The sequence below is a fragment of the Dunckerocampus dactyliophorus genome, chromosome 9 (assembly GCF_027744805.1).
Source record: "Dunckerocampus dactyliophorus isolate RoL2022-P2 chromosome 9, RoL_Ddac_1.1, whole genome shotgun sequence".
NCBI classification, from domain to species: Eukaryota; Metazoa; Chordata; class Actinopteri; order Syngnathiformes; family Syngnathidae; genus Dunckerocampus; species Dunckerocampus dactyliophorus.
In genome coordinates, this window is record NC_072827.1 from 12134448 (window position 1) to 12159512 (window position 25065).

The window sequence follows — 25065 nt, forward strand, 5'->3', positions numbered from 1 at the left end:
TTTTGTGGTATTAAGCGTAAAGATTATGCGTGTCTTGTGTTTCCTTACAGAATGTCAGTCATAATTATACACAGTAATGTGCTCACAGATTTACAGCAACATCCACTTCAAAATACGTTGGTATATTTGAAGTGAGCTTTTAAGTCACACTTTCCATCTTGTGTAATAATATTGTATTTTTTTTGCCAAGAAAACAGTAGAAACCAAACCTCGGTTGCCAAAATTAAATTGGCACGTCCCTCATTTCTTAGCAATCACACTGATGTCTCGGTATCCACAATCTGCCATGTTGAAGCCTCGTCAGCCCACACAGGCACACACACACACACACACACACGCACACACACACACTCACTGTTCCGATGGGTCTATCTGATAGTGCTGTCAGTGTCACTGGATGCTCAAGAGAAGGAATCTGTTAGTAAATCCATCTGGCCACGCAATTAGGTGGGGATTTATTCTTTTTGTCTATAGTATGTGATATTAAACTGTAGGTTTTACTCACAGTACTGAAATGAACATTCACTTTAAAGGCAGCAGCTGTGGTGGACATCCCTGCAGTCAGCATGGCTATTGCGTGCTCCCGCAACACTTTGCGACATCTGTGGCAGTGTGCTGTGTGATAAAACTCCACGCTTTGGAGTGGCCTTTTGTTGTAGCCAGCCTAAGGCACACCTGTGCAACAAACATGCTGTCCAGTCAGCATCTTGATATGCCACACCTGTGAGGTGGATGGATTGTCTCCGTAAAGGAGAAGTGCTTACTAACACACATTTAGGCAGATTTGTGAACAACATGTGAGATAAATAGGCCTTTTGTGTACATAGATGAAAGATGGGGAGCAAAACAAAAATGTTGCGTTGACATTTTTGTTGCGTGTACATTACTCATTGCCTCCAGAGAGCTCATTCTTCATCAGATTTTTTTTTTCTTTTTTAATATTTTGTTTAATATTGCACCTTCCTCACTAATTGTTTCTCGAGCCTGAAAATGAAACTTGCTTCTGTGGTGCTTGTTTTTTCAAAATCTTGGTAATAAGTAAACATCCTTAGTGACAGATGCTCAAGGTTAGCTAGAGAGTCAGAAAACTTCCTCTTCCTTATATCGGAGGCATTATGTAGGATTCCAACACACCTTGATGGCAATATCCTCCCAAGAAGAAGCTCACGGGGTTTGCTTTGTCAGATGTGCCGGAATATTAAACTCCCGCACTACTCTCTTTTTTTTTTTTTCCACAGAACTTTTGAGGTGGATGTGATCATTAAAACGTCCTCTTTAGTTGTTTGATAACTTATTTCAACCTCATTTACTGACTCATGCATTTAGTGTATATTAAATTGTATATTTTGGGGAGCGTGCATACATGTCAGATTGTCCCTCTAACCCAGGGGTGTCCAACTCATTTTCACCATCAGCATAATATAATAAATATAACTAAATGTAATCGAATGTAATGTAAAATAAACAGAACTACTCCTTAATGTTAAATAACTCTGAATGTATTACTTATTCAAGTGACAAACATTACAGTTGCATAGAAAAAAATATGTTTGCTTGTTGCCTCTGTTAGAACATAAATCTGTTGAATTCGTCAGTTTACGAAACCCACACTGCCCCATCGATCAGGGGTCAAACTATCCAAGTGAATAAAGAAAAATAACTTCAAACACAAGTCATGACTTTGTTCAAAACGTTTTTGTCAAAGTTAAAATGGGCTTAATTACTGTAAAATCAACAATTGTGAGCTGCTAAGAACACGTATGACAGATGTAGCGTTTTACAAAAAAAGAAGAGGCTGCACACTGCCTTGCATCCAACTGATGGTTTGATTACAATAATTTGTCTGCATGCACACATAAAACCTGCAAACACTAAATCATTGCAACAGCAGCTACACATAAATAATACCTAATCAACTAAAAATTACAAAATAAAAGTTGACTCCATTTATAACTACTGTACATTGGTCAAGTTTTTAGGTTCGTATCTAACCTAAAAAGTGATACTTTTGAAAGTCTATAATTGGTCGGGACACACCTGCTCACAGACCTTCAGCGTGCGCTGCTTCAAAAAACGTTCCCTCTGAAAAAGTCTTGGAAGCGTGGGCAATTTCTTCAGCCACAATAAAGCTAGCTTCCACTGCCGCATTGTTTTTGGCTTCGGATTTCGTGAACACACTCTGCTGCAACCGCAGTTTGCCTTTTAATTCTTGGGCAATTTGTTGCTTTTCTTGAAGGCTAGCTTTGGCGTACTTTGCTCCGTGTTTGTACTCTCTAACAACCGACAGCGCTTCGTAACACAAAAGACCGACCGGTGTTTCTCCTTGAAGCACAAATAAGGACTCGCCATCCCCAGTGAAACAGTCTTTCATCCGCATCAACTTTTCTCTTCCTTGACATTTTGGATCATTATTTCATTCTCACTTCCACTCGTTGGAATTGATGTGGAAACACTGCCGTTTAGTGGCGGTGAGCCGTCACATCGTGTATCATAGTCGACAGGCATTGTGGGAAATGTAGTTTTTGATCAGAGCAAGCTTTTGACCTATTTAACTGCTCTCGCGGGCCACATAAAATGACATGGCGGGCCACATTTGGCCCGCAGGCCTTGAGTTTGACACATGTGCTCTAACCTCTTGCAGACGCTGTGTTGCCAAATAATAACCAAATGATTGCGTGCCAGATGTACTGTGTGCGGTTTCACAGTAATCCCTCTCAATGGCGTGCTTCGAATTTTGCAGCTTCAATCTATCACGTTTTTAAAAAAAATATTAATTAATAAGGTTGAGTGCGGCCTATTATTCGTAAGAAAAAATATGCATATATAAGAAAATATATGTATTTGTGGCTTAGCATTGCCTAAGCATTTTCAAGCATAAAAATGACTTAATGAACTTAAATACAAATATAAGTCATTCAAAAGATGCATTAAGATGCTGTCATATGTAGTAGTGTACACTGGTCACGAGGTGTTTGGAATTTTACAGTATATGAATATACTGTCTATGTAGCGCCACACGGTGGTCTAGTGGTTAGCATGTTGGCCAACACAGTAAGATCGGGAAGCATTTCTGTGTGGAGTTTGCATGTTCTCCCCGTGCGTTTTCTCCGGGTACTCCGGCTTCCTCCCACATTCCAAAAACATGCATGTTAGGTTAATTGGCGACTCTAAATTGTCCATAGGTATGAATGTGAGTGTGAATGGTTGTTTGTCTATATGTGCCCTGCGATTGGCTGGCGACCAGTCCAGGGTGTACCCCGCCTGTCGCCCAAAGTCAGCTGGGATAGGCTCCAGCATGCCCCCGCGACCCTAAAGAGGAGAAGCGGTATAGAAAATGGATGGATGGGCGTTTATGTAGCCAGGAAGTACTGTACAGCAGCGGCCCACAACCACCAGGCCGCGGAAACTTTCAGGTGCAATGATAAAAAAGAAAATACACATTAAAAAAAACTAATTTGTCAATAACCACATTGAATGTATGTTAATCAATTTTGGATATATAGGCCATCATTTTATTAAAAAAAATAATATACTGTTAGAAATCCCAAAGTTTTTCCGTTTCATTGTATTTACAACTCGTCCCACTTTGTTCGACTATCCTTGAATAGTTGTTTGCATATGCTAACTTTCTCCCTTGTTGATAGACTACTATAGCTTCTGTATTTTTCACATTTGGTCCCATATGCTAATACTATGTGGGAATGCATGAAGGTAAGGTTTGATGACGCTGTTTAGTGCTCATGTGCATATTTGTTTGATGCGCAACCTCAAGATGATTCGCCTTTTCCCTCACACATCAAACAGCGATGTTATGTTATAATCTTATGTTAAATAAAATCCAGGCACGTACTGGTGGATGGTGTGTCTGTATTCATTTTTCACCTTTTATTTAATGGACACCCCCCACCCGGTCCGTCCCAAAAACCTTTCCCAATGCTAATATGTGTTAGTCTATATTATATATTTTAGTGTCTTATACGTACGTATGTCTTATTTTCTCTTATTATGCTTTAGTACTACGAGTGCAAAGGTGACTATAGGTGTATTACTTCATTCTAGAGGGCTCTAAAAATGTTTTTAAAAAAAAGCTATTTAGAAGGTCGTAAACAGGTTTCTGCATGCTCAAACTACGAAAATATTACATTTATAAATAAGGAATCCTACTTTGCAGAAAATCACTTATCACGGCCAGGTCTGGAACCAATTAACCACCATAAACGAGCACATTTATTTCAGCCACTGTAATTACTGTACAAGTGGTTTGTTATGTTTATTTTCCTCCTGTCATCTGCTACCATATGTCTTATATGTCTTATTGCACAATCACGAGTATATTAATGAAATTTAGGATGCAATATGTCATTCATCAAATCTATTAACCAAATAAGATGACAGGGTTCTACTTAAATGAAATGTTTGATGCTAAAACAATTTCAGCATAAATAAATTACGCTTAAGCTAAATTAAGCTACCAAATTGAAAATACTTCAGATCCTGCGTGTGCGTGTGGATCAGCTAATGTGCTTTAGCATCAACCATTCACATCAAACATTTTTATAATATATTTGAACTGCTGGAGGACTCCACCGGGGTTTAATTGCTTAGGGGAAATGGAGATGTGTACTTAATTAAATCCTTTCACCAAGCTTTATCTGCATTTTATTTAGAAGTGGAGCTACACAGTTCACGATGCTCACATTTAAAAAAGAACCTTTCGCTTCTGTATCAGCAAGTATTCTCGTTTTATTACTTCTCTGCATTTGTACATCGAAGAGAAGGGCTGGCTCAAGGGGCCGTTTTGGCTCCGTAGAATTATTGGAGAGCAGCACGCTGAGCAACTTAAACTGATTTGAATATGTTTATGTTGATATAGTGTCTGTGTGCGAGAGGGACACCCCGGGGAGTCTTGTGAATGTATTATGCAGGCTTTGAGGAACATCATAGCTGCATTATGACAAACACCCTCAACTCAAATAAAATGTATAGCCCTCTGGTGTGTCGCGAGCTACGGTTGGTTATGATGAAGGAGAACTCTTACAGTTGACTTTTGAATCGTTTCAGCCATGCATTTTCAGCTCTGGCTTTCTCTGTTTATGCCAAGTCTCTCTTGGCTGCTTTAAAGCAAACACTTTTTACGCATTTATGTTACTTAAAGAGTATTTTTAATGTACAATATATACTTTTGTGATTCTGAAGGAACTTGTCAGATGTCAGAGTGAGGCGGCCAGAAAAGTTTGTTGGTGGCAAACTGGATTATTTGCAGACAACAGACAATTCCGCCAGAACAAATCAATATTGTCACTATCTTGTCGTGATGGGTCATCCATCTTTGAAGTGAACAACGGGAGCCAGCTCTTTGAAGTGAGCGAGCCAGCTTTTTTTTCAGGGCTGTTTTTCTCCTGAAGCCTCGTGTGATTTGTCAAAATGTGTGGTGCCGTATGTGTCGACACTGGCCAGAAGGGGGAGGGAGGGGTTACACGCACCGCACAGTCGTGAGCACACGAACAGGAGGGAGGGAGACCAAGGTTGCTACATAATTTGAGGCTTAATGCTGGAAAGGTGAGGAACATGAGTAGCAGGAAACAAAAGCTGAGGCACTTTCCGTTTCTGAATGCCAATATTCTTTAAAGACTACTAAAAGTTGTTACCTGGTTGCTGCTTTGTCTTGTAAGTTTTGCACATTTTAGTTTAGACCAGTCCAGGGTGTACCCTGCCTCTCACCCAAAGACAGCTGGGATAGGCTCCAGCATACCCACAACCCGCGGTACAAAAAACGGATGGCTGGATGCATGGCATTTTAATTTAGGTTTGCGTTTGGTGTAATTGTTTGTAGATGTTGTGTTGTTGCACTGCATGTAAATAGAGAAAATAATGGAAATGTACACATAATGCACACAATCAGATGGTACCTTTTTGTGTAATTGTGATGGATACCTATTTTATTTTATTTTATTTTATTTTATTTTATTTTATTTTATTTTATTTTATTTTATTTTATTTTATTTGATTTTTGTAGCAATCTGTTCCATGCTCAGCAAATTTGACGCGATCGTTTCCATACTGATTTGTTTATTTATTATTATTCTATGTTCTTATTTTTCTTGTCTCTCATGTCTTGCCTTGGTTGTTTTATTTACTTTTGTCATTAAGTGATTAAAGTTCATTATGACATTTTGCTGCTGGAAATATGAATTTTTCTTGGAGTTTAATAAAGTATCTATTTATAAATAAAGCCATATTCATAATAAACATTTGATATAATTACTCTTTTTAGGGAGTCACGCGAAAAGAGCCGCCTCGCATTACAAGAGCCAAAATCCCCATCACTGCTCTCCTGTAACAACCTCCATAGGCCCTTTTATGACAACGTACATGTTTTTTATTATTATGTGATTCTCTGTATTCTTCTCCCTATTCTGTCAAGCAGTTAAAGGGGCAATGAAAAGAGGTTTTATTACATCATAGTTTATAATCAGGATCTCCATTGGTAGTCCGTCCATCAAATGTACTTCCACTGCAGACTGCATTGCCCCCCCCATCCATTTTAATTTCAAACATCCATCCATCCATTTTCTATGCCGCTTGTCCTCACTAGGGTTGCAGGGTTATGCTGGAGCCTATCCAAGCAGACTTTGGGCAACAGGCAGGGTATACTATTGCCGGCAATTTCAAACTTTATTATACAAATATGAATCCCTCCAATGTACAGTATACATTGTGCTGCAAGCATTAAATCACACAATTTCTGGAGAAATGATCCAGTAGCAATAGCAAAAGGAACATAAATAAGACTACACTAACCACTGTACATGCTGTCAGTATTGCTGATGGACCATATCAAATATTTACAAGCAATATTCATGATGATGAATACATAGACTTACATTACTTGCACTGTATCTGTCATTGTAAAAAAAAAAAAAGAAACATGAAGTATAGCTCTATTTATATTGTCTGAATTAAGATTGACCCTCTCTGTCCATAAATTGATTATTATAGTCTGCTGTTTCTTACCAGTAAATGTATAGCAGAAGCGTGTTTCCATAATTGTGTGTTCTAGAAGTCACGCTCTTGTGACCAGTGGCATCCAGCAGTGGTAACGACAGCTTTAATTTGAATGCTGGTGGTCAATGTGATTAGTGAACGGCAGGAGGCTTTTAAAGTGGATCCACTGCCTTGGAAGATGAGGACCAGAGGATGAACAATTAGAGAAGAAGGCAGTTTCACGGACTATAATGGACATTTTGATATTGGTAATAAAGTATTGGTATCTCCGATATTGGTAAGAAAGCCAATATGCACCATCTCTAGTCTCTACTTTCATCCATCAAGGAACTGCTTTAAGGAATATTTTCAGTTAGTTTGAATGAATATGATACACAAACATGTCTTTACCAGGTGCATGCCTAAGATGCAGAATACTAGAATGAAAATGACGCTGCACATATTACTCCATTCTTAATTTCAATTATGAACAGAGGACCAGTCACTGCTTCATTTTCCAGTTGGCGGGAAGCTGATGTATTCAGATATGATTTATTGATCATGTTGAGCACATTTGTCTCCCCACTGTGTTCAGTTAAAAATCAATAACAAATTTTGCCCCCGCCCCCCCCGTTCCACGTGAACGCAATAACACTAAACTAATTACACAAACTAGGAACAACGGTGAGATCTGTCGAAGCCGCAGCTGCCTGTCGACTTTCAGATATAAATTATTGGAAGTTACGCACCACAGCACACCCAGATTTCATTAATGCATAGGCGCCTTACTTAGTTGTATGGAAGGTCAGTCACAAGGCAGTCTGCTGTTTCCAACTTCTTTCATTTTGCTCATCACACACTAAAAAAAAGTTGTTATTTTTAACATAGGTTCTTAAATCGCATTCGTGGATTGGATTCACGGAAATACAGTGTTTCCTCATTCTATCGCGGTTCACATTTCGCGGATTCGCTGTTTAGCGGAATTTGTTCAGTTTTTTTTTATTACAAGAATTGCATTGTGGGAACTGGAGTGTCTATCACTTCCCTCTCTCGTCTGTCTGCACCGCCCATTGTTTTCTGCGTCCTGGTTGGCTGTAGACCATTGTCAATCAATCTCCTTCGTGCCGTCCTGCCATGTCTCCTGTGTCATTGCTAGCTTGCTACCTTGTAACTGAATATTCGGTTCGTCTGCAGAAATATATTCTAACAAGGATGCAAGGATGCTGGACTCAATGAGGAAGCTCGAGGGAGAGCCCGGAGTAAAAGCACACAGAATCTATATAGCATTGCTGCACACTTCGAGTAAGTGAAACTTAAGCTTCTGTGCCTGGAAAGTGAAAGCTAAGTTTGTGTAAACATGAGAGTTAAGCTGGTGTGAGTGAGAACAATGAATCTATTGTGTGTTTCCCAATAGTTCGCCATGAGACATATCTAAATGTTGGGCAACTCCAATTGTGCTAGGTGAGTGTGTGTGTGTGTGCGTGTGCGTGTGTGTGTGTGTGTGAGTGTGTGTGTGTGTGTGTATCATGGGGCTGGGATGAATGTGTGTATTATAAAGGCCTCTATGAGACGCAATTAGACTGACAATGCACTAGTTATTAGACTGTGTAATGTCTAGCAGTACACACACATGCTTCCGTTGTGGATACTGTATTTTCTGCCCACAACCCAAAATGGCCATGAAGTTCAAACAGAGAATATGTAATAATTATTGTACCTGTGCCAACATTATGGCTTTACTTAATTTTATTTTGTAATTTCTTTGCGCAGCTTCCTTCTTTCTCCCTTTTTCCAATACTGTAGATGTTGCGGGGTTTACCTTCTGGGACCACCAGCAAATGGCAAAAAAAGCATGAGTAATAAAAATGGCATAAACATGTAGAAATTGTTGGCTCTATAACTGTGGCACATTTATCCTGTACATTTTACCTGGATTATCACATGTGTATAAATTATTACTGATTTATGATGACTGAAATGTTTTTTTTCCTGCAGAAAAAACATTTTATGAGAAAAAAAATGTTGCACCATAAATCTGCTACTTTTTTATCCACTGTATTAACCCTGAGGGGTTATGATAGGCGGGTATTTCTCTTATGATTTTCGGCTATGACGAGCTGGGTGCAAGAAGAAACATGCCTCTTGTCTTTTTGACTCAGAACCTGCACGCCATTAGCAGGCATTGTAAAACGCTAGCTTACATTAAAGCGGTAAAACACAAGACGGTGTAAACACTCACCCAGCCTGAGTCGCACACGCAGAGCCGCACTAGTACGTGTGCCCTGCGATTGGCTGGCGACCAGTCCAGGGTGTACCCCACCTCACGCCTGACATCAGCCGGGATAGGCTCCAGCATGCCCCTGCGATCCTAATTAGAATAAGCGGCATAGAAAATAAATGGATGGAGAACTACCAAAATGCCTTTGAATGGAATTTGTGACATCCATGCACGGTCGGAAGCAGTAATGTCAAACGTTTCATCCACATGTAAGCTAGATGATACATTTACTATTTAAATTTACATTTAGCATGGTCGTTGTCTAAACAAAATCAAGTTTTTTTTTATATGTAAGAATGAACAACAGTCATTAACTTGTAGTGCCTCATATTTCTAACCAGTCTCCGAGAGGATGGCAAAGGAAAATATGCTACCATCTGCAAAATAGACAAGAGACAATTCAAGTTCTTTGAGAGTAATGAGAGAATTCAAGGACTTTGAGAGTAATGAGAGAATAATGAGAGGTAGAATTTAATAAAACTTGCAGGCAAGGAGATAAATCAATACAAGCTGAACAGGGGGCTTCTAGAGAAAATGTCTGACTATTCATGCTAAAAGGTTAGTAAATATAAGAAACCACATGTACTAGGGGAGGGGTAATCTCTTCCTTCTGTGAGGGACAGAGACGATGACGGGTGGACTCACCTACTTAGACACCCAAGGCTATTTGAATCAGGTGAAAAGCATGTGGAGGACTTGTTTCGGAGCAGATAATCAGGGCGACATTAATGTGTATCTTAGCAGAAATACACACATATGATGCATAATTCTAACTAATATTAGTCAAATAGGACACAAAACATTTCATAAGCGCAGGAACAAACCATATTTTCCAGACAGAGGTGTAAAGAGTAAAATGTTCAAGGTCTACAGGAATCTGGTCTCACGGAGTATTAGCAATATTTACTACATTATATACAATAGAGGTCAGTCTAAAATAAGCAGCACTTTGCAACGCAGCACAATCTGCTAGGGAGGCAGGACACAAAGATGAGTGATGACAAATCACTGTAAATTAAATACCATTAGTCTCCCTTCAAGTCTGCAGCCAACAAGGATGCAGGATAAGGCCACACAGTATAATGGTTTATCATGTCTTCATAGGTTAAAACAACTTTAAAAACATGTTGTAGTGCAGTTTTGTTTACCAAAGGATTTTTTAAAAAAGCATATTCAACAATGGAATAGACAGAATAAAATACTGTAGGATTTAAAGAAATGTTCCATCCATCAGCTCTCTCGCCGATCATTCGTAATTGATATTTGAAGCCCCGTTTTGTGCATTGAAATGAGCTTTCAGAGCGCAAAGAAAACAGCTGAGGCGATGGAAATGGAATTGGCTGTGTGTCGGTGCATGACAGAGTGGGATTATACCAGTGTAATGTCTGCCTTATTAAACACTATTAAACTCCGTAGATCAGACAGAAAGCAGAGAAGAAAAGAATATACTGGCTCCTCATCCGAGTGTAAAAGTTTATGCTTATATGACATTGGAGAGAAAGTACATTTCATTATATACAGTATTTAGATGAAGTGAATGATGTGGGCCACATCTAATAGAATCCAATAAACCTGGGATGTAGTCATTGTCTTTGTGAGAATGTCATTGAATGTTCAGCTGTGACCCTGGTCTTGTATGATATTTAGCCTCAACATGCTGGTCCAATAACAGTATACGGTATATAGTGGTCTTCTTGGTTTGAGGTATTTCAACTCATGATTCATATTCATAGAGAAAGCCATGATCATGGAAGCGTTAAAGTAGACATATTAGGTTATTGTGTGCCGCTGCTATTGAGAGTCCAAAAAGAATCATGAAAGAACAATATGGAGCTTGTTCAGAATGGTTGAGAACACCACCGGTTCCAAAACAATGGGCTGATGTAATAATGCAGCAATGATGTCATGATGTATTCTGAAAGTGCTAACCAGCCATTCCATCAGATTGCCAGATAGCCCTCAGTTCATTTCTTAAACTGGCTGACAGCATCGCACGGCATTCACACGCACTTTCAGAGGGAATTGTGATGACCAGCTTTATCTTTTAGAATAAAAGCCCCAATCATTTTGCCGGTACATTGACTTACAATAAGTCCAGTACTGTTTCTGTGGTGTTTATTATCAATGGGCAATCCTCAGCGCTATAACATTATTATTGCAGTTTTGTTCTGTGCTTGTCCAGACTTTGTTGCACATTGCTTAAACCTGTCAAGAGACAAACATGAGGGTGATGCAGGAAGGTCACCCTTCCTAGGGTGTTCGTTTTATGTCTAATAAAGACCTACCAAGCGGCTGTCAATTTCATATTAACCGTGACAGTGTGATTGATTGAAGCAAAAATGTACAATCTCATGAGAATGGAAAAACATCCTGGCGTAGCATGGTTGTGCTCCAGAATGTCTGCCGCTGTCTTGCCTCTGCCGAGAGGTGTAGTCCTTTAACCACTCAGATCAAGAAGGGGGGATCTTTGGAGCTCTACACTTGGCTCGGGTTCCCATAGCAACACGTCCTGTCCTGGTTTGTAGCCCTCTGGATCCGGTGTGTAAAAAACCTCTTCCTACAGTCATCTTACTTCCCCCGGCTTTTATCTTAGAATAAACATCCATGTTGTAAGGGAAGTCCGCATCAACACTAAGTTCCATCCAGTCATCATTTAGAATTATTTCACATATGTTTTCAGCATGTTAAACTATAATTAGTATCAATAAAATGCATTTTGGGTGTTAATTTGATTTACATGATACCCTTATTATGGGAAAAATTGTGTCAGTTTTTGTAAGTTTCTTTTGTTGCACCTTTGGGAACGAATTAATAAATATTGAGGTACCACTGTATAATAGTTGTATAATTGATAACATGCAGAAAAATTTATTTATCCAGTGTATTATTTGGTCATGTTAGATATTATTGTTACACATATATATTCAGTCTCGTAGCTTTTCATAGAAGGTCTTCTTGACACACACACTCACATAGCACAATCAAAGTTGTGAAACACTTACATATGACTCATGGAAAAATACTGGGACAAGAGGCAAACACCACAGGTGTATTTTACTCTCTCTCTCATACACAAACTTAAATTTCACTTTCTCCTTCTTGAGGGACGCAGCAACTGCTTTGTGTACTGTCATTCTGGGCTTCTTCCTTGATCTTCCCCATTGATGATAGAGTCCAGTGCTGTAACCAAATATATTGGTCTATTTTTTGATACAATGTGCAAATCTTTTCAATTGAATGATCATTGACTAGTTCTCCAATAGCAACGTGGGCCAAAGAAGCAGGAAGACAGGTTGTAAAGAAGAAACAGTCATTACAGTAGTATGACAATGTTTGACTCATAAATTCCTTCACCTGCTAAATAACTAACAAACCAATAAATGGTCAAAATATAAACCCTCGCTTTGCTTATTTCATGCTCGTTGGCTATAATTACTCGTGAAACGTCACACTGCGTCTTTAATCTCCTCACATCAATATCTGCGGAATGAAAATAAGTGGCAACATATGTAATTAAGGTAGTACTTTCCCATTTAGACTGGCCACATATCAGCAAAATCTACTTTCGTTAGACAAAAATATCGGCCACCATGCTGTACTTCATCAACATATGTAAATTTCTCTTGGAGATCAATAAAGCATCTATCCATCCATCCATCCATCACCATGTCCTATACTTCTTCATTCTCATGACTGCTGCATTTTATGTGTTCCCTCTGAATGCGGTGTACTGTGGTACTTGCAGGGTTTTCTGGGATTCCCTTGATTGCAATGACAGTGGTTGTCCCAGCCTCCTTCAACAATTAGCCTCAGATTTATGTGCTTTTTCTTTATAGCTTATGCTCATAAATGAAAGATACAGGTCAGGGTTTTCAAACTGTCAGACAGTGATATTAAAACTCACTTTCACTGTCCATCCCAAAACCCCCATCAGCAGTGTTTGCCTCCAACATGATTCTCAGTGTTTGAGGGCTTCGCTACTGTCAGTTTATTTACCAAAAGACTCTCTTTAAATAAGAGCGTACTACGCCAGTCATTTTTTCAGTACCTGTCACTTTACAGTATACCTTACTGGTATCATTAAAAACAACATTTAATTCCAATTGAGATGTAAAGTTCAATTTGCATCGAGCAGTTATATTATCGCGGGGGAGAGCGTGATGTGTGAGTGCTTGAATCTTTTGTAGAGTCGCTTACACTCTTTGTGCAGTCAATGGCAGAGATAATTAGCACTGATTAGCCTTGTTAAAACGGTTGCCTTTTAAAATGGCGAGCATAAAACAGCTTATTGCCTCAGTTACATTTCCAATAATGAATCTGCACTCATGTTATCTCAGCAAAGCCCAATTTCATTCAACAAACCACCAACAACAGGATTGTAGTCTAATTAAACCGGGGGAAACTAGTACAATAAATCAAGTTTAAATAACTGAGGAAACACATTCACCAGGAGTTTTCCCGCTTTAAATGGAATGGAATGTCTAAATTTACATTTTCTGTCTGTCAGCTTGAATTCATTTTAATTCAGATTGTTTGGTTGGAACAGTACAAGTGTAACATGGGCCAACAATATGCATCTATGGAGCATGTTTACACAGTAGCATGGCAAACAGGCGTTAATTCAGACTATATACAAACAATGAACAATAATAGCAGCAAAAGGTAGGATGCGTCACATTTGCAGTTGTCCATGACCTGGATGACTGAGAGTCTACATCGACATGTTTACAGTGCATGCTCTGATTTTTCTCACCTTAGCAAAACGAGGACGAAAGATGATAAATCACTAATCTACTGTACAATGCTAATTTTTGTGAAATGTGAGTGTGGAAAAAGTGAGTGTTGCATGACACCTATTTTTTTTAATTGCTTTGAGTAACTAACACAAATTGTAATTAACACCTATTTGGTCTTAAAAATAAGACCAAGATAAACTTATTTTTTTGGAGGGAAGGAAGTCTGAGCATTTTCATGGCTCAACAAGCGACAGGATTGTCATTTTCAACATCTTCATGGCAGTAGACTACAGTACTAACAAACTCCGTTGGTCTTCTTTGACAGCTGGTTTCAAATAACACTACTGCGCATGGTCGCCCCCTATGGAATAATACAAGGGTGTCCAAAGTGTGGTCCGGGGGCCATTTGTGGCCCACAGCTCTTTTTATTGCCTCGCGGCACATTGTAGAAATTAAATTAAACCAAAAAAACCAACAGCAACAATGGAAAAAAAAGAGCAAAAAGGTCTAATGTAACGAGGAAAAGCTGAAATGTGGATAATAATAATTATTAGTCACCTATAACGCAAGGCTGACATTAAAATACATGTAAAATGTCTTTGTTTTTAGCCTTTTCATAAAATAAAAATATCAAAATGGCTCCCACATTTTTTTGTTTCCATTTGCGGCCCTTGCTAGAAAAAGTTTGGACACCCCTGGAATAATAGTATTAATAGATGACTGCACAAGAAATTACCTTCAGAATAAAAGTGGAAGATTAAGACCCAACAGTTGAGGATCACTGCTTTAGAGCCTGTGAAAAGAATAAAGAAGGCTGTAATCTATAAATAGTGAATGCAATGTTTTTGTTTTCGCCCCAGCGGAAGAAAATGAACAATTAAATAAATATTTGTATTCAAACCTTTGAGTGTCTTTTGCTTTAACCGTGTGTTTTGCTTCTGTTGTGTTTCACATCCATTGCGGGGGGTGCAGAGATGCAAAATTACAAAACTGGTGTCGCTGTCCAATTGCATATCGACCTGGTTGTAGCTTGAGGTTCTGGCAGCTCTTTGTCCTTTACCTGTCCTCATTCATCCCAACAAACCAAGACACTGGTTCAATACTCATTTACCTGCCCTGTGATCACCAGACAGTTGGCAGAGTAACTCATGATCGGGATTTCAATCAGGTAGCAACCAATTCCAAACATATTGTCCTGAAATCTGTACTTTGCAAATAGCAGCACATTCCTACACAAACAATGTGTCACCTGCGAGGGTATGTGCGCGGAAAGCTAATATTAGACGTGCGTTTTAAAGCAGCATTAATAAAGCCAACACACTGTGGTTTATCGGTATTAATATTCATACAATGCTGATGAGGAGCGATTTCTGTCTCTAACTAAACAACACCATTCTCAACACCTCAGCAGAGATGGGTTCTCAAGCAAACTAATCCTCAAGTGCAAATCAGAGATCGCACTTACATCAGCTAATGAAGAGGAGGAGGAGGAGGAGGAGGGCGGATGTGCAGCGGAGAAGGCTTTTCATTTAGAGTGTCAGAGAGTATCGTTCCTGATTGCATGAAAAACTATTAAAGGTCGCTTCTAGAGTGCCACTGCAGCTGCTTCTCAACAGATACCACAGAAGAGGAGAGATTTTCCATCATCTTTGGAGTTTGGTGGCTTTGCATATTGCTTAGCAGCTTTAAGCAGTGTATAAGAAAACAAATTTAATGCTGTTGATTCAACCTCAGACATGAACTCATCTTCCTGTAGCTTTTTCATTTCTTTCCAAAGGGTCCGTCTAAAACCGAATCGTACAAAAACTGAATCAGTTTTTCCCACAGGAAATAATGGAAATGAAATTAATTGTCTAAAACCGAATCGTACGAAAACTGAATCAGTTTTTCCCACAGGAAATAATGGAAATGAAATTAATTGTTTGGTTAACCTTCTAATTTGAGTTTGCCAAATGAATGAGCCTTACAGTAGTATTGTGTAAACTGCAGTAAGTATTACGAGGGAAAGGCTTCTTGAGACGTCATCTGTACTTCTGTGAAGAAGGTGTCGGTGTCATTATGAGGTGGAGCCAGGGCTGAACCAGAACAATAGATTCTAATGAGCCAGTATCAGAGTCGTTCATACCCAACTACAGGGAGCTACACTTCCCTTTGTTCGGAGGTGCTAATGGAAGGAGAGGATTAGACCACAACTCCTCCCAGTCTTAGTGTAACCAATAGGAGGAGGGTGTTGGCACACCAATTCCGCCCACTCTTACTGTATTTAAGGCCTAGGCTACCAGCACTTGTTAGTTCGCTGACGAAGCTCTTTGGATGAGGAGCGAAACGTCCGACACTTTCGTCACAGAAGTACAGATGACGTCTCAAGAAGCCTTTCCCTAGTTGGACAACTCCTGTACGACTGAGAGCCTACACAGATGCAGTAAGTATTGCAAGACTGTTGGGTGTGTAACCCAAGCAATGCACAAAGGGTATCACGGCAACAGTTTGTTATGTGCAGTACTGAACAATAACCAAGACAACACCTGGAGAGGAAAAAAAGTTGCACAAATTCTTGTCAAAAACCATGTTAGATATTGTTACTACACCTTTAGTTTCAGTCTAAGAGCTCAGTGCATTGTCTGTCAAATTGTTTCTCACGATCATTGTTGCGCAACACTTACATATGACTAATGTAAAAATACAGACACACAAAAGCTGCACGGTTCTCAATCTCTCACACAAGCTTAACTTTCACACAAATTTAACGTTGACTTTCTAGAGGGGCGCGGCAACTGCTTTATATGCTCTGTAAACTCATCATTTTGGGCTCTTCATCAGTCTTCCTTGTCCATGTAAGAGTCCAGCGCTGTAACCAAATATATTGCTTTTAGTTTTTAATACAATTTGAAAACCTTTCAAACCGTGTGATCATTGACTACTTCTCCAGTAGCAATGCCATCCCAAGAACCAGGAAGAAAAGCTAAGGAAAAGGGAGAGCTTTTACAACCAAATCATAGGAAAACAGGGGCATTTGAACTGGTGTTCCACTGTATTTATAGCGGTATAGTACTGTTTAACAAATAAATGTGGAGATACTGTTGAGCAAAATGAGACTGTCCAGACTATCAGATATTTGGAGTTATTGTCCCGGGTAGTGACAGTGTGTTTTCTCCAATAGAGGTTTTTATACCTACCTAAAATTACAGGTGAGAAAAATGACCTAGGTTCAGTTTTGTGAAGCTCAGGTGCTGCCATGTCGACAATATTCTAGTCTCATTTGCATCTGCTCCTCACCACGCTGCTTTTGATTTCAAGAGCTGAACTATTCTGCAACATTTGTTGATGTGGTTCTGCAAGTAAATGCTGCAGAATTGTGCTCCTCTTGGAATTGTTCTCCTTCGCTGACCACCGGGAGAAGAATTCACCACTCATCTGCTGCACAGACCTTCGCTCATGCAAACAACAAACCGACATATGCATGCGTTTACCAGTCAGGACACAGTACAGGGTTGCCAGAGCTATATGTAAATGTTATTGTTTGGATTTGACATTGTACTTTAATAAAAGCACCACTTTAAAAATGTGGGATGCATGCGTATTTTATTTCCTGCCAGAAAATCAATACCACTCAAATGTCAAAGTAATACAAATGACTGTTGTTTTTATTGTCTTTGCAGAAATTGCGAGCAAAAGGGATAGCCTGACCTTGATTTCAAAACACGATTTAAAACATTTTGTAGCTTTCATCACTTTTAATGTTAAACTGTAATGTTAACTATTTCAGTATAAAAAGCAAATGTGTGTAATGGAAACCGTTTGGTATTTTGTCCGATTACCTGTGTCTTTGGATGCTTTCTAGTATTTAAATCTGTCTTCTACAGTAAGTACAGTACATAACAATAATTTGCAGGCAGGGTCCTGCTAGAAGTATGTGACACGTTCTCAGAACCTGCTGAATAAAAACCTGACAAGGGAACCAAACTTTAAAGTTGAGGTGTCCTCAAAGCTTGCTTATTTTTTGCAGTGTTCAATCATCACCACATCGTAAAAAACGTGAAAAGATAACTGTACATTCAGTTCAGGAAAAATAGTGGCAAATAAAACCTTGCACTCGCAAGAAGATTCACTTCAGTGATAACAGTCGTGATGATTGGACACCACATGATATTTAGATATTCATACGTTTAATGTTTTATTCACATGAAGACATTTGGCCCTGTAATTATAACTAGCCTAGCTACTTGTTTTGCAGCTGGTGTGTCTTAGAATCAAAACGGAAGCCGTTCGAGGCTTGGTAATTATGAGGTGGACACAAAATGCAACGATTGTTATTGGATTTCCAAAGTTCCTGTACTTTGTCAATATAATCTGTGTAGCAGAAATTGTGTCCGTATTTTGCAAACGGCTCATCATTTCACAGGATGCAGTTCCGGTTCATATGAGAGCCACTCAATAAAACCATGATATTCCTGTCAGGTTTCCGTGTCCTCTTTTTTTTCCCTAATATACAGGATTAAATCATCAATCAAGAAAAGATCAAACATTGCCGAAGATTCATTTTATCGTCACTATAAGGTTAAAAAATGGTGTCGTAACCCTAACATCAATCAGAAGGCCTCAGAAGCTACTAACTGCTGTGAGTCGAATGGTCCACAACTTGGGGCTGTGAAGATGTTCTGGATGACTTCCAGATCCCATTAACCTTGGGCTGAGGGCCAACAGTTGACCAGGGCCCCAAAGGCCAGTGAGTCAGAAAACTATTTTCTTGTTCCCTGCTCAAATGTGCTCACCTCAGAGGTGTACAGAAAGGCTGCACTCTAAACGTCAGTTATTCGACTCATCAGTCAAGCAGACCCCTTGAGTTGGATCTCATTTTGTCAGTTAAAGAGCTGACAGCAGTATCTGTACCCACATCTGTAGTACAAAAGATCTAGGATACTTGGAATAAATATAAACAGACAGATGGATGCTTTAAATGATGTTGTTTTGATGATCTTATTATTTGAAGGTCAGTATGGTGTGATCCCGGTAATTGTCAGTTCTGTTAAGTCTTGAGAGAGATTAAGTTTATTCTCTCATAACATATTTCCGCATGCCCCACGGTGGCCAGCATGTTGGCCACACAGTCAGGAGAGGTGGGTTCGTATCTCCGTTTTCGGCATCTGTGTGGAGTTTGCATGTTCTCCGCGCACGTGCCTGGGTTTTCTCAGGGTAGTCCGGTCTACTCCCCCTCACTGGAGACTCTAAATTGGGTATGAATGTGAGTGTGAGTGTGTACGTACAGGTACATGTCAGGGTAAAGTAACACCTCTCAGCTAAAGACCCACATATAGATCTATTGTAGTCTGTCCAATCATTGTGTCCCATGTCCACATTGCCATCCACATTTTTCTTGAACTTTCTCAAGATTCTGCATCTCCCACTAACCACTAACCGAGATGGAGGCATCTGCATTCAGCATGATGCTACTCAAATGCATTTTGTCTGCTGTATAATTTCTCATCTTTTTGGGATTTTGCTGTACTGTTTTGTACTTCTGTGCATGAATATAAAATGAGAAATCTTGTTCTCTGAGGTTCAGGATTTGATTTTGACTGTTTGACTTTTTCTAGTCGCAATCTGTATGAGTACACTGCTGTCCGTGAGGATGCATGGTAGCAAGTATGTGTGTGTGTGTGTGTGTGTGTGTGTGTGTGTGTTCAGTTGATGCATTGTCAGCCACGGCGGAGCACCACTGTGGCCTTGGAGTAGAGCCTGACCAAACAAATTGAGGCAGAATGTTGCTACAAGGTTTAAAAAGGAACATCTCCTCAGTTCAGGAAAGGTCGACCGGAGGTCCCATTAGGCTGACAGAGTCAAAAGGGTCTAGTATGGAGGGGGTCGGGGTTGACAGACAGATTGTGACTCAAGGACACAGCAGTATCAGAGGTTAATGATGTCTGCAGCCTTGGCATGCCCTGAGCCATGCTACTTATCACTGTGATAGAGTTTTGTGTGTTTGTGTGTGAATTTTTGTCCCTGTAATTAACTGCAGGTTGAAAGACAATGTATGTTTGTGTACAAAGTGATACCTGGATTCTCATTATTAATCATTCCAAAGGGTCCGTTGAAAACCGAATCGTACTCTAACCAAATATTTGTTTTCCCCATTCAAAAGAATGTAAAACCAATTATTCCATTTCCAGATACCCCAAAATATTTGGAAAAAACACATTTTATAGAGAATGATCATAGTTTACATGTGGAAAACAATGCAAAATACATATATGACGAATGAAATGGATAAATGAACATTTAACATCACTTTTACCTTTATTGAAGACTTGAAGATAGTGAGTGTATGAGAACCAAGGCAAAAATACCAAGAATACCAAAAATTGGTATTGTTTTTATTGTCATACGTATGTAGTGGTACCTTGGTATACGAGTGTCCCAACGAACGAGTCGGGAGTTGTGTCCCAACTAACTTTTTAGACGCAAGCCGTTTCTTCGCTGATTTTTGCTTTGAACTGCGAGTTACAATGTGGGTTACGAGCCGTGACAACCATGGCTGATGTCGAGAATGGCTGTGTATTGCATTAGGAGTGCTACCATTAGCATCGAACTAGTTAGTCACCGGGAAAGATTTTCAACACCTCAGTGAAACATACGTACATTTTAGCGATCTGATCTATCTTATTATTATGTATTGCGTAAAACTTTTGTATTACAGGAACAACATCAAATTAAAAGCACAAAATGAATACAGAACCACCATCCACCAGTACCAGCATGGACTTTGTCTTTCAGAGAGGTTGTATACCGAACAAATATGCACATTAGCACTCAATAAGGATATCAAATCTTACCTTTATGCATTCCCACATCGTAACAGCATTTGGAACCAAACATGAGGTGAAAGAAAAATAGGAAAAACCCTCTGGACCAAGTTAATGACGTTAACCAAGGTTCCACTGTAGCTTAAAATGATTAATTATTCGTCACTTTGCCTTTGAGAAGAATCATGATGAAAACTGTCGGAATAATGATGGGGAAAAATGTATGTTAGTTGTTTTACTCAATTTGTTTTGTGATGGATGATAAGTTAACTTCAGCTGGTGTCTGATTTCAACAAGTTTTATGCGGTTTTTATAATTTCAGTTTGCAAAAACATCTGTTCCCTGGGCTGTTGAGTCCAAGGCTAAAAGCAACAGTAAGGTGATAAAATGTTTAAAAGATAATATTGAGGTGATATTCATTGTTAGATTCCTTACCTTTAAAGTAGGACAAACGAACAAGTAAAAATAAATGAGACAAGGCCTCTAAAATCATTTCCAAGTGTGTGTCTGCATGCATTTGTAGTCTACACGTGTGAAAACTTCTTTTCCTAATCAAGTCCATTTTCTCGTGATTTGCTCTCCCGGAGGTTCCATTTATCTCAGACTGCAATGGAAACACACACAGACGCTTGATGTTTCAAGGTGAATCCCTCCAAAATGGCCCTGCTGGTGTTCTCTTGTTAAATCAATAAGAATGGTGACAACAGCAGCAGTGAAATTTGTACCCGTCCGATGATATTTGCGTGGATGCTCTCACATGGAAGGGCCATAGAGTTAAAGGGAATGTTGATAAAAGTGGTAATAAATGTCAAATTGAGTCAATTTGGGATTCAGTCTATAGTACTAGGATCAATTATTTTGACACATTGTAGTTAATCACAGATGCAATCTGATGCAACAATTTCCCTTTCACAAGTCATATACTTTAGCTTTTGTGTCAATGCTGTGCAAAGATCCAAGGTTAAAAACAGCAGTTGACCCAATGCTTTATGATCACTGTGCTCTTTGGACTGAATAACTTATTTATATGGCCGAATGTGAATCATCACATACTGTGCGTCCAGCTAACAGATCAATGCATCTATGTGCCCGAACTACTGTTGTTTGCCCACTCATTCTTCGCACAAGTTTACAACGAGCCGTTAAAATTTGCACTAAAACGATATTACTATAAAACTGTCAGGAACACTTCAGTGATGAAGTCCTTTCTTTTCATCTCAACTCGTACCATCACTTGAACTCCTTAAAGGTTATTGGACTATTTAATACACTAGCTGTGAAGAAGGGACTGTGCCTTCTGTCTGATAGTCAGAAGGCATGCTGGTGCTCAAAACAAAGGTTTGTAATCCTGGCAAAGTGGCACTAAATTGAAAGCATAAATTATTCCTTGGCTGTATTCAACCTACTAAATGACTTTTGTGAACTCAAAGCACTTCCAATGTCTTTAACTATTTTCTAATGCACATCAGTTCTTACTATTGATTTGCAGCACCTTGTCTTGTATGGCCAAAAATGGCCCACAGTCCATCCATGAATTTTCTATGCCGCTTATCCTCATTAGGGTCGTGGGGGTATGCTGGAGCCTATCCCAGCTGACTTCGGGCGACAGGCGGGGTACACCCTGTACTGGTCGCCAGCCAATCGCAGGGCACATATAGACAAACAACCATTCACACTCACATTCATACCTATGGACAATTTAGAGTCTCCAATTAACCTAACATGCATGTTTTTGGAATGTGGGAGGAAGCCGGAGTACCCGGAGAAAACCCACGCACGCACGGGAGAACATGCAAACTCCACACAGAGATGCCCAACGGAGATTCGAACCCAGGTCTTCCTGATCTCCTGACTGAGTGTGTGGCGAACATGCTAACCACTAGACCACCGTGCGGCGCCCACAGTCCAATGCAATCCATTTTTCCAGTGTTTTTTTTTTTGCTTATGTGGGCTTACTTATCTGAGCTATAAATCCTGAGGATGACGTTAGCTCCGAGCTTGCTACAACAGGTATTGCATTAAGGTGATACCGTCGGCTTGCCATGCTTCTATAAAACAGAAAAATGTGTTCTTTTTTAAGTCGAGTATGGGAACTTCACAAAATGTTCGCAAAATGGGAAGATTTTTCCCTCACGGTCACTGCTCCTCTGCTCTCGCCACTTCACGGACAGCTGTTTTGTGAACAAAAGCACAGTTTGATGATTAATTCTCCAGTATTCATCGAATTATATCTAATATCCTCTTCTGTTTTAGTGCTTGCTGATGATCATTAGCACATAACCGGTTGAGGGGGGCATGTCTATACAGTAGTCGAGTGTAAAGGTGACTATAGGGGTGTTATTTCTTGTCTAGAGAGCTCTAATAATAGTCCAATGAAGTTCATTTGCTTTATCCTTCATACATTCTAAACAGTTCTTTTTTACAGACCAGAGTTGGCTCGTTTTTCATACCTGACAGTTTCGACTGCTCACTCGTAGTCTTCTTTAGAGTGGTCACGTGATGTTCCTGTGACTTGTCTTATCAGCTGATTTATACAGATGTTGTTGCTGTCTTCCTGCCAGTGAAGGCAGGGTGACAGCGGCATCTACTGTCCGACCTCTTGAGGACCACATCCCAGGTGTGAGAGAGTTGCCCTGCCTTCACTGGCAGGAAAACAGTGACAACTGTATTAATCAGCTGACAAGACACGTCTGGTCTGTAAAAAAGAACTGTTTAGAATGGAAGAGCTCTAATAATGTTAACAAATTGTGTGTAGAAGGTTATAAACAGGTTTTCTATGTTCTAACTACGAAAATATTCCATTTATGAATAAGGAGTCCTACTTCGCGTAAAATCACTTATCATGGTAAGGTCCTTAACCAATTAACCGAAATAATCGAGCGACGACTGTATACAGCTTTAAGCAGTGACAGGGTGGGGTTGGGAGGCCCATTTGCTAAAACGAAGTCACATCACCACACTGATTAGACCACACTGATCGATTGTAGTTTATGCTTTTAACAAGGAAATCAGAGTAATTTCTGGGTGATTGATAAAGCTGAAAGGGACTTGTGGAAGTACTAAGAAATGAACAGCTTTTATAAAACTCAAGATTCTAAAAGTGAACAACCCCCAACCAGGTTGTATGTATGTATGTATAACGTACATTGAAAGTGAACTACTTTGGAAACCTTACTGCTTAAATTATCATATTTGATTGTTCAAGTATGAATATTTAATGGGACCACATTATTGCTTGCTAAGAGGTCACGGCTATAGTTTGCATAAACCAATTGCTCTAATGCTTTTTTTTAAGAAGTTGGTTTCTTAGCATGAAATTCCCACCTGCACGTATGTCATGTTTTCTCACATTACCTCTATATTGTCTGTCTGTCTTTCCCCAGCATGCCAGCCAAGCTTCTACAAGGCTTTTGCCGGAAACATCAAGTGTTCAAAGTGCCCACCAAACAGTTTCAGCTATGGCGAAGGTGCTGCAAGCTGCCGCTGTGAATTGGGTTTTTTCAGGGCTGGTAAAGATCCTCCAACTATGGCTTGCACTCGTGAGTATACTTAATCTTTAATTAATTAATTAATTATCACTGGACAATTTAGTTACATAACCACATAGTTTAACAATATTCCGGCTATAAATCACACATGTTTGTGCATTAAAATACACGTTCAGTTGTTCTTGTTCTGCTGTATGTGAGGACAATTTACTATTTTGCACTAAAAAGTGTCTTTTGTTGTAATGGTGCAGCTGCTGCCTTTTATTGTTAATTTGTTATAGTTTTTGTTATCCATCCATCCATCTATCCATCTTCTTCCGCTTATCCGAGATCGGGTCACGGGGACAGCAGCCTAAGCAGGGAAGCTCAGACTTCTCTCTCCCCGGCTACTTCGTCAAGCTCCTCCCGGCGGATCCTGAGGCATTCCCAGGCCAGTTGAGAGACATAGTCTCTCCAACCTGTCCTGTGTCTTCCCTGAGGCCTCCTACCGGTTGAACATGCCCTGAACACCTCCCCTGGGAAGCATCCTGACCAGATGCCCAAGCCACCTCATCTGGCTCAGCAGTTGTGCTTCTCCCAGATGACAGTGCTTCTGTCCCTTCTCTAAGGGAGAGCCTAGCCACCCTACGGAGAAAACTCATTTCGGCCGCTTGTACCCGCGATCTTGTCCTTTCGGTCACTACCCAAAGCTTATGACCATAGGTGAGGATCGGAACGTAGATCGACCAGTAAATTGAGAGCTTTGCCTTTCGACTCAGCCCTCTCTTCACCACAACGGA

The 25065-nt window shown here is 39.8% G+C and overlaps 1 protein-coding gene across 4 annotated transcripts in view; it reads left to right on the top strand.

The window, feature by feature from the left end:
* The window catches only part of epha6 (eph receptor A6), a 245183-nt gene that overhangs the window by 131533 nt on the left and 88585 nt on the right, over positions 1–25065 (top strand). For all 4 annotated transcript variants that reach the window (XM_054786681.1, XM_054786683.1, XM_054786684.1 and 1 more), the window contains exon 4: positions 24182–24337. In XM_054786681.1, coding sequence (XP_054642656.1) covers positions 24182–24337 — 156 coding nt within the window. The remainder of the gene's footprint in view (positions 1–24181; positions 24338–25065) is intronic.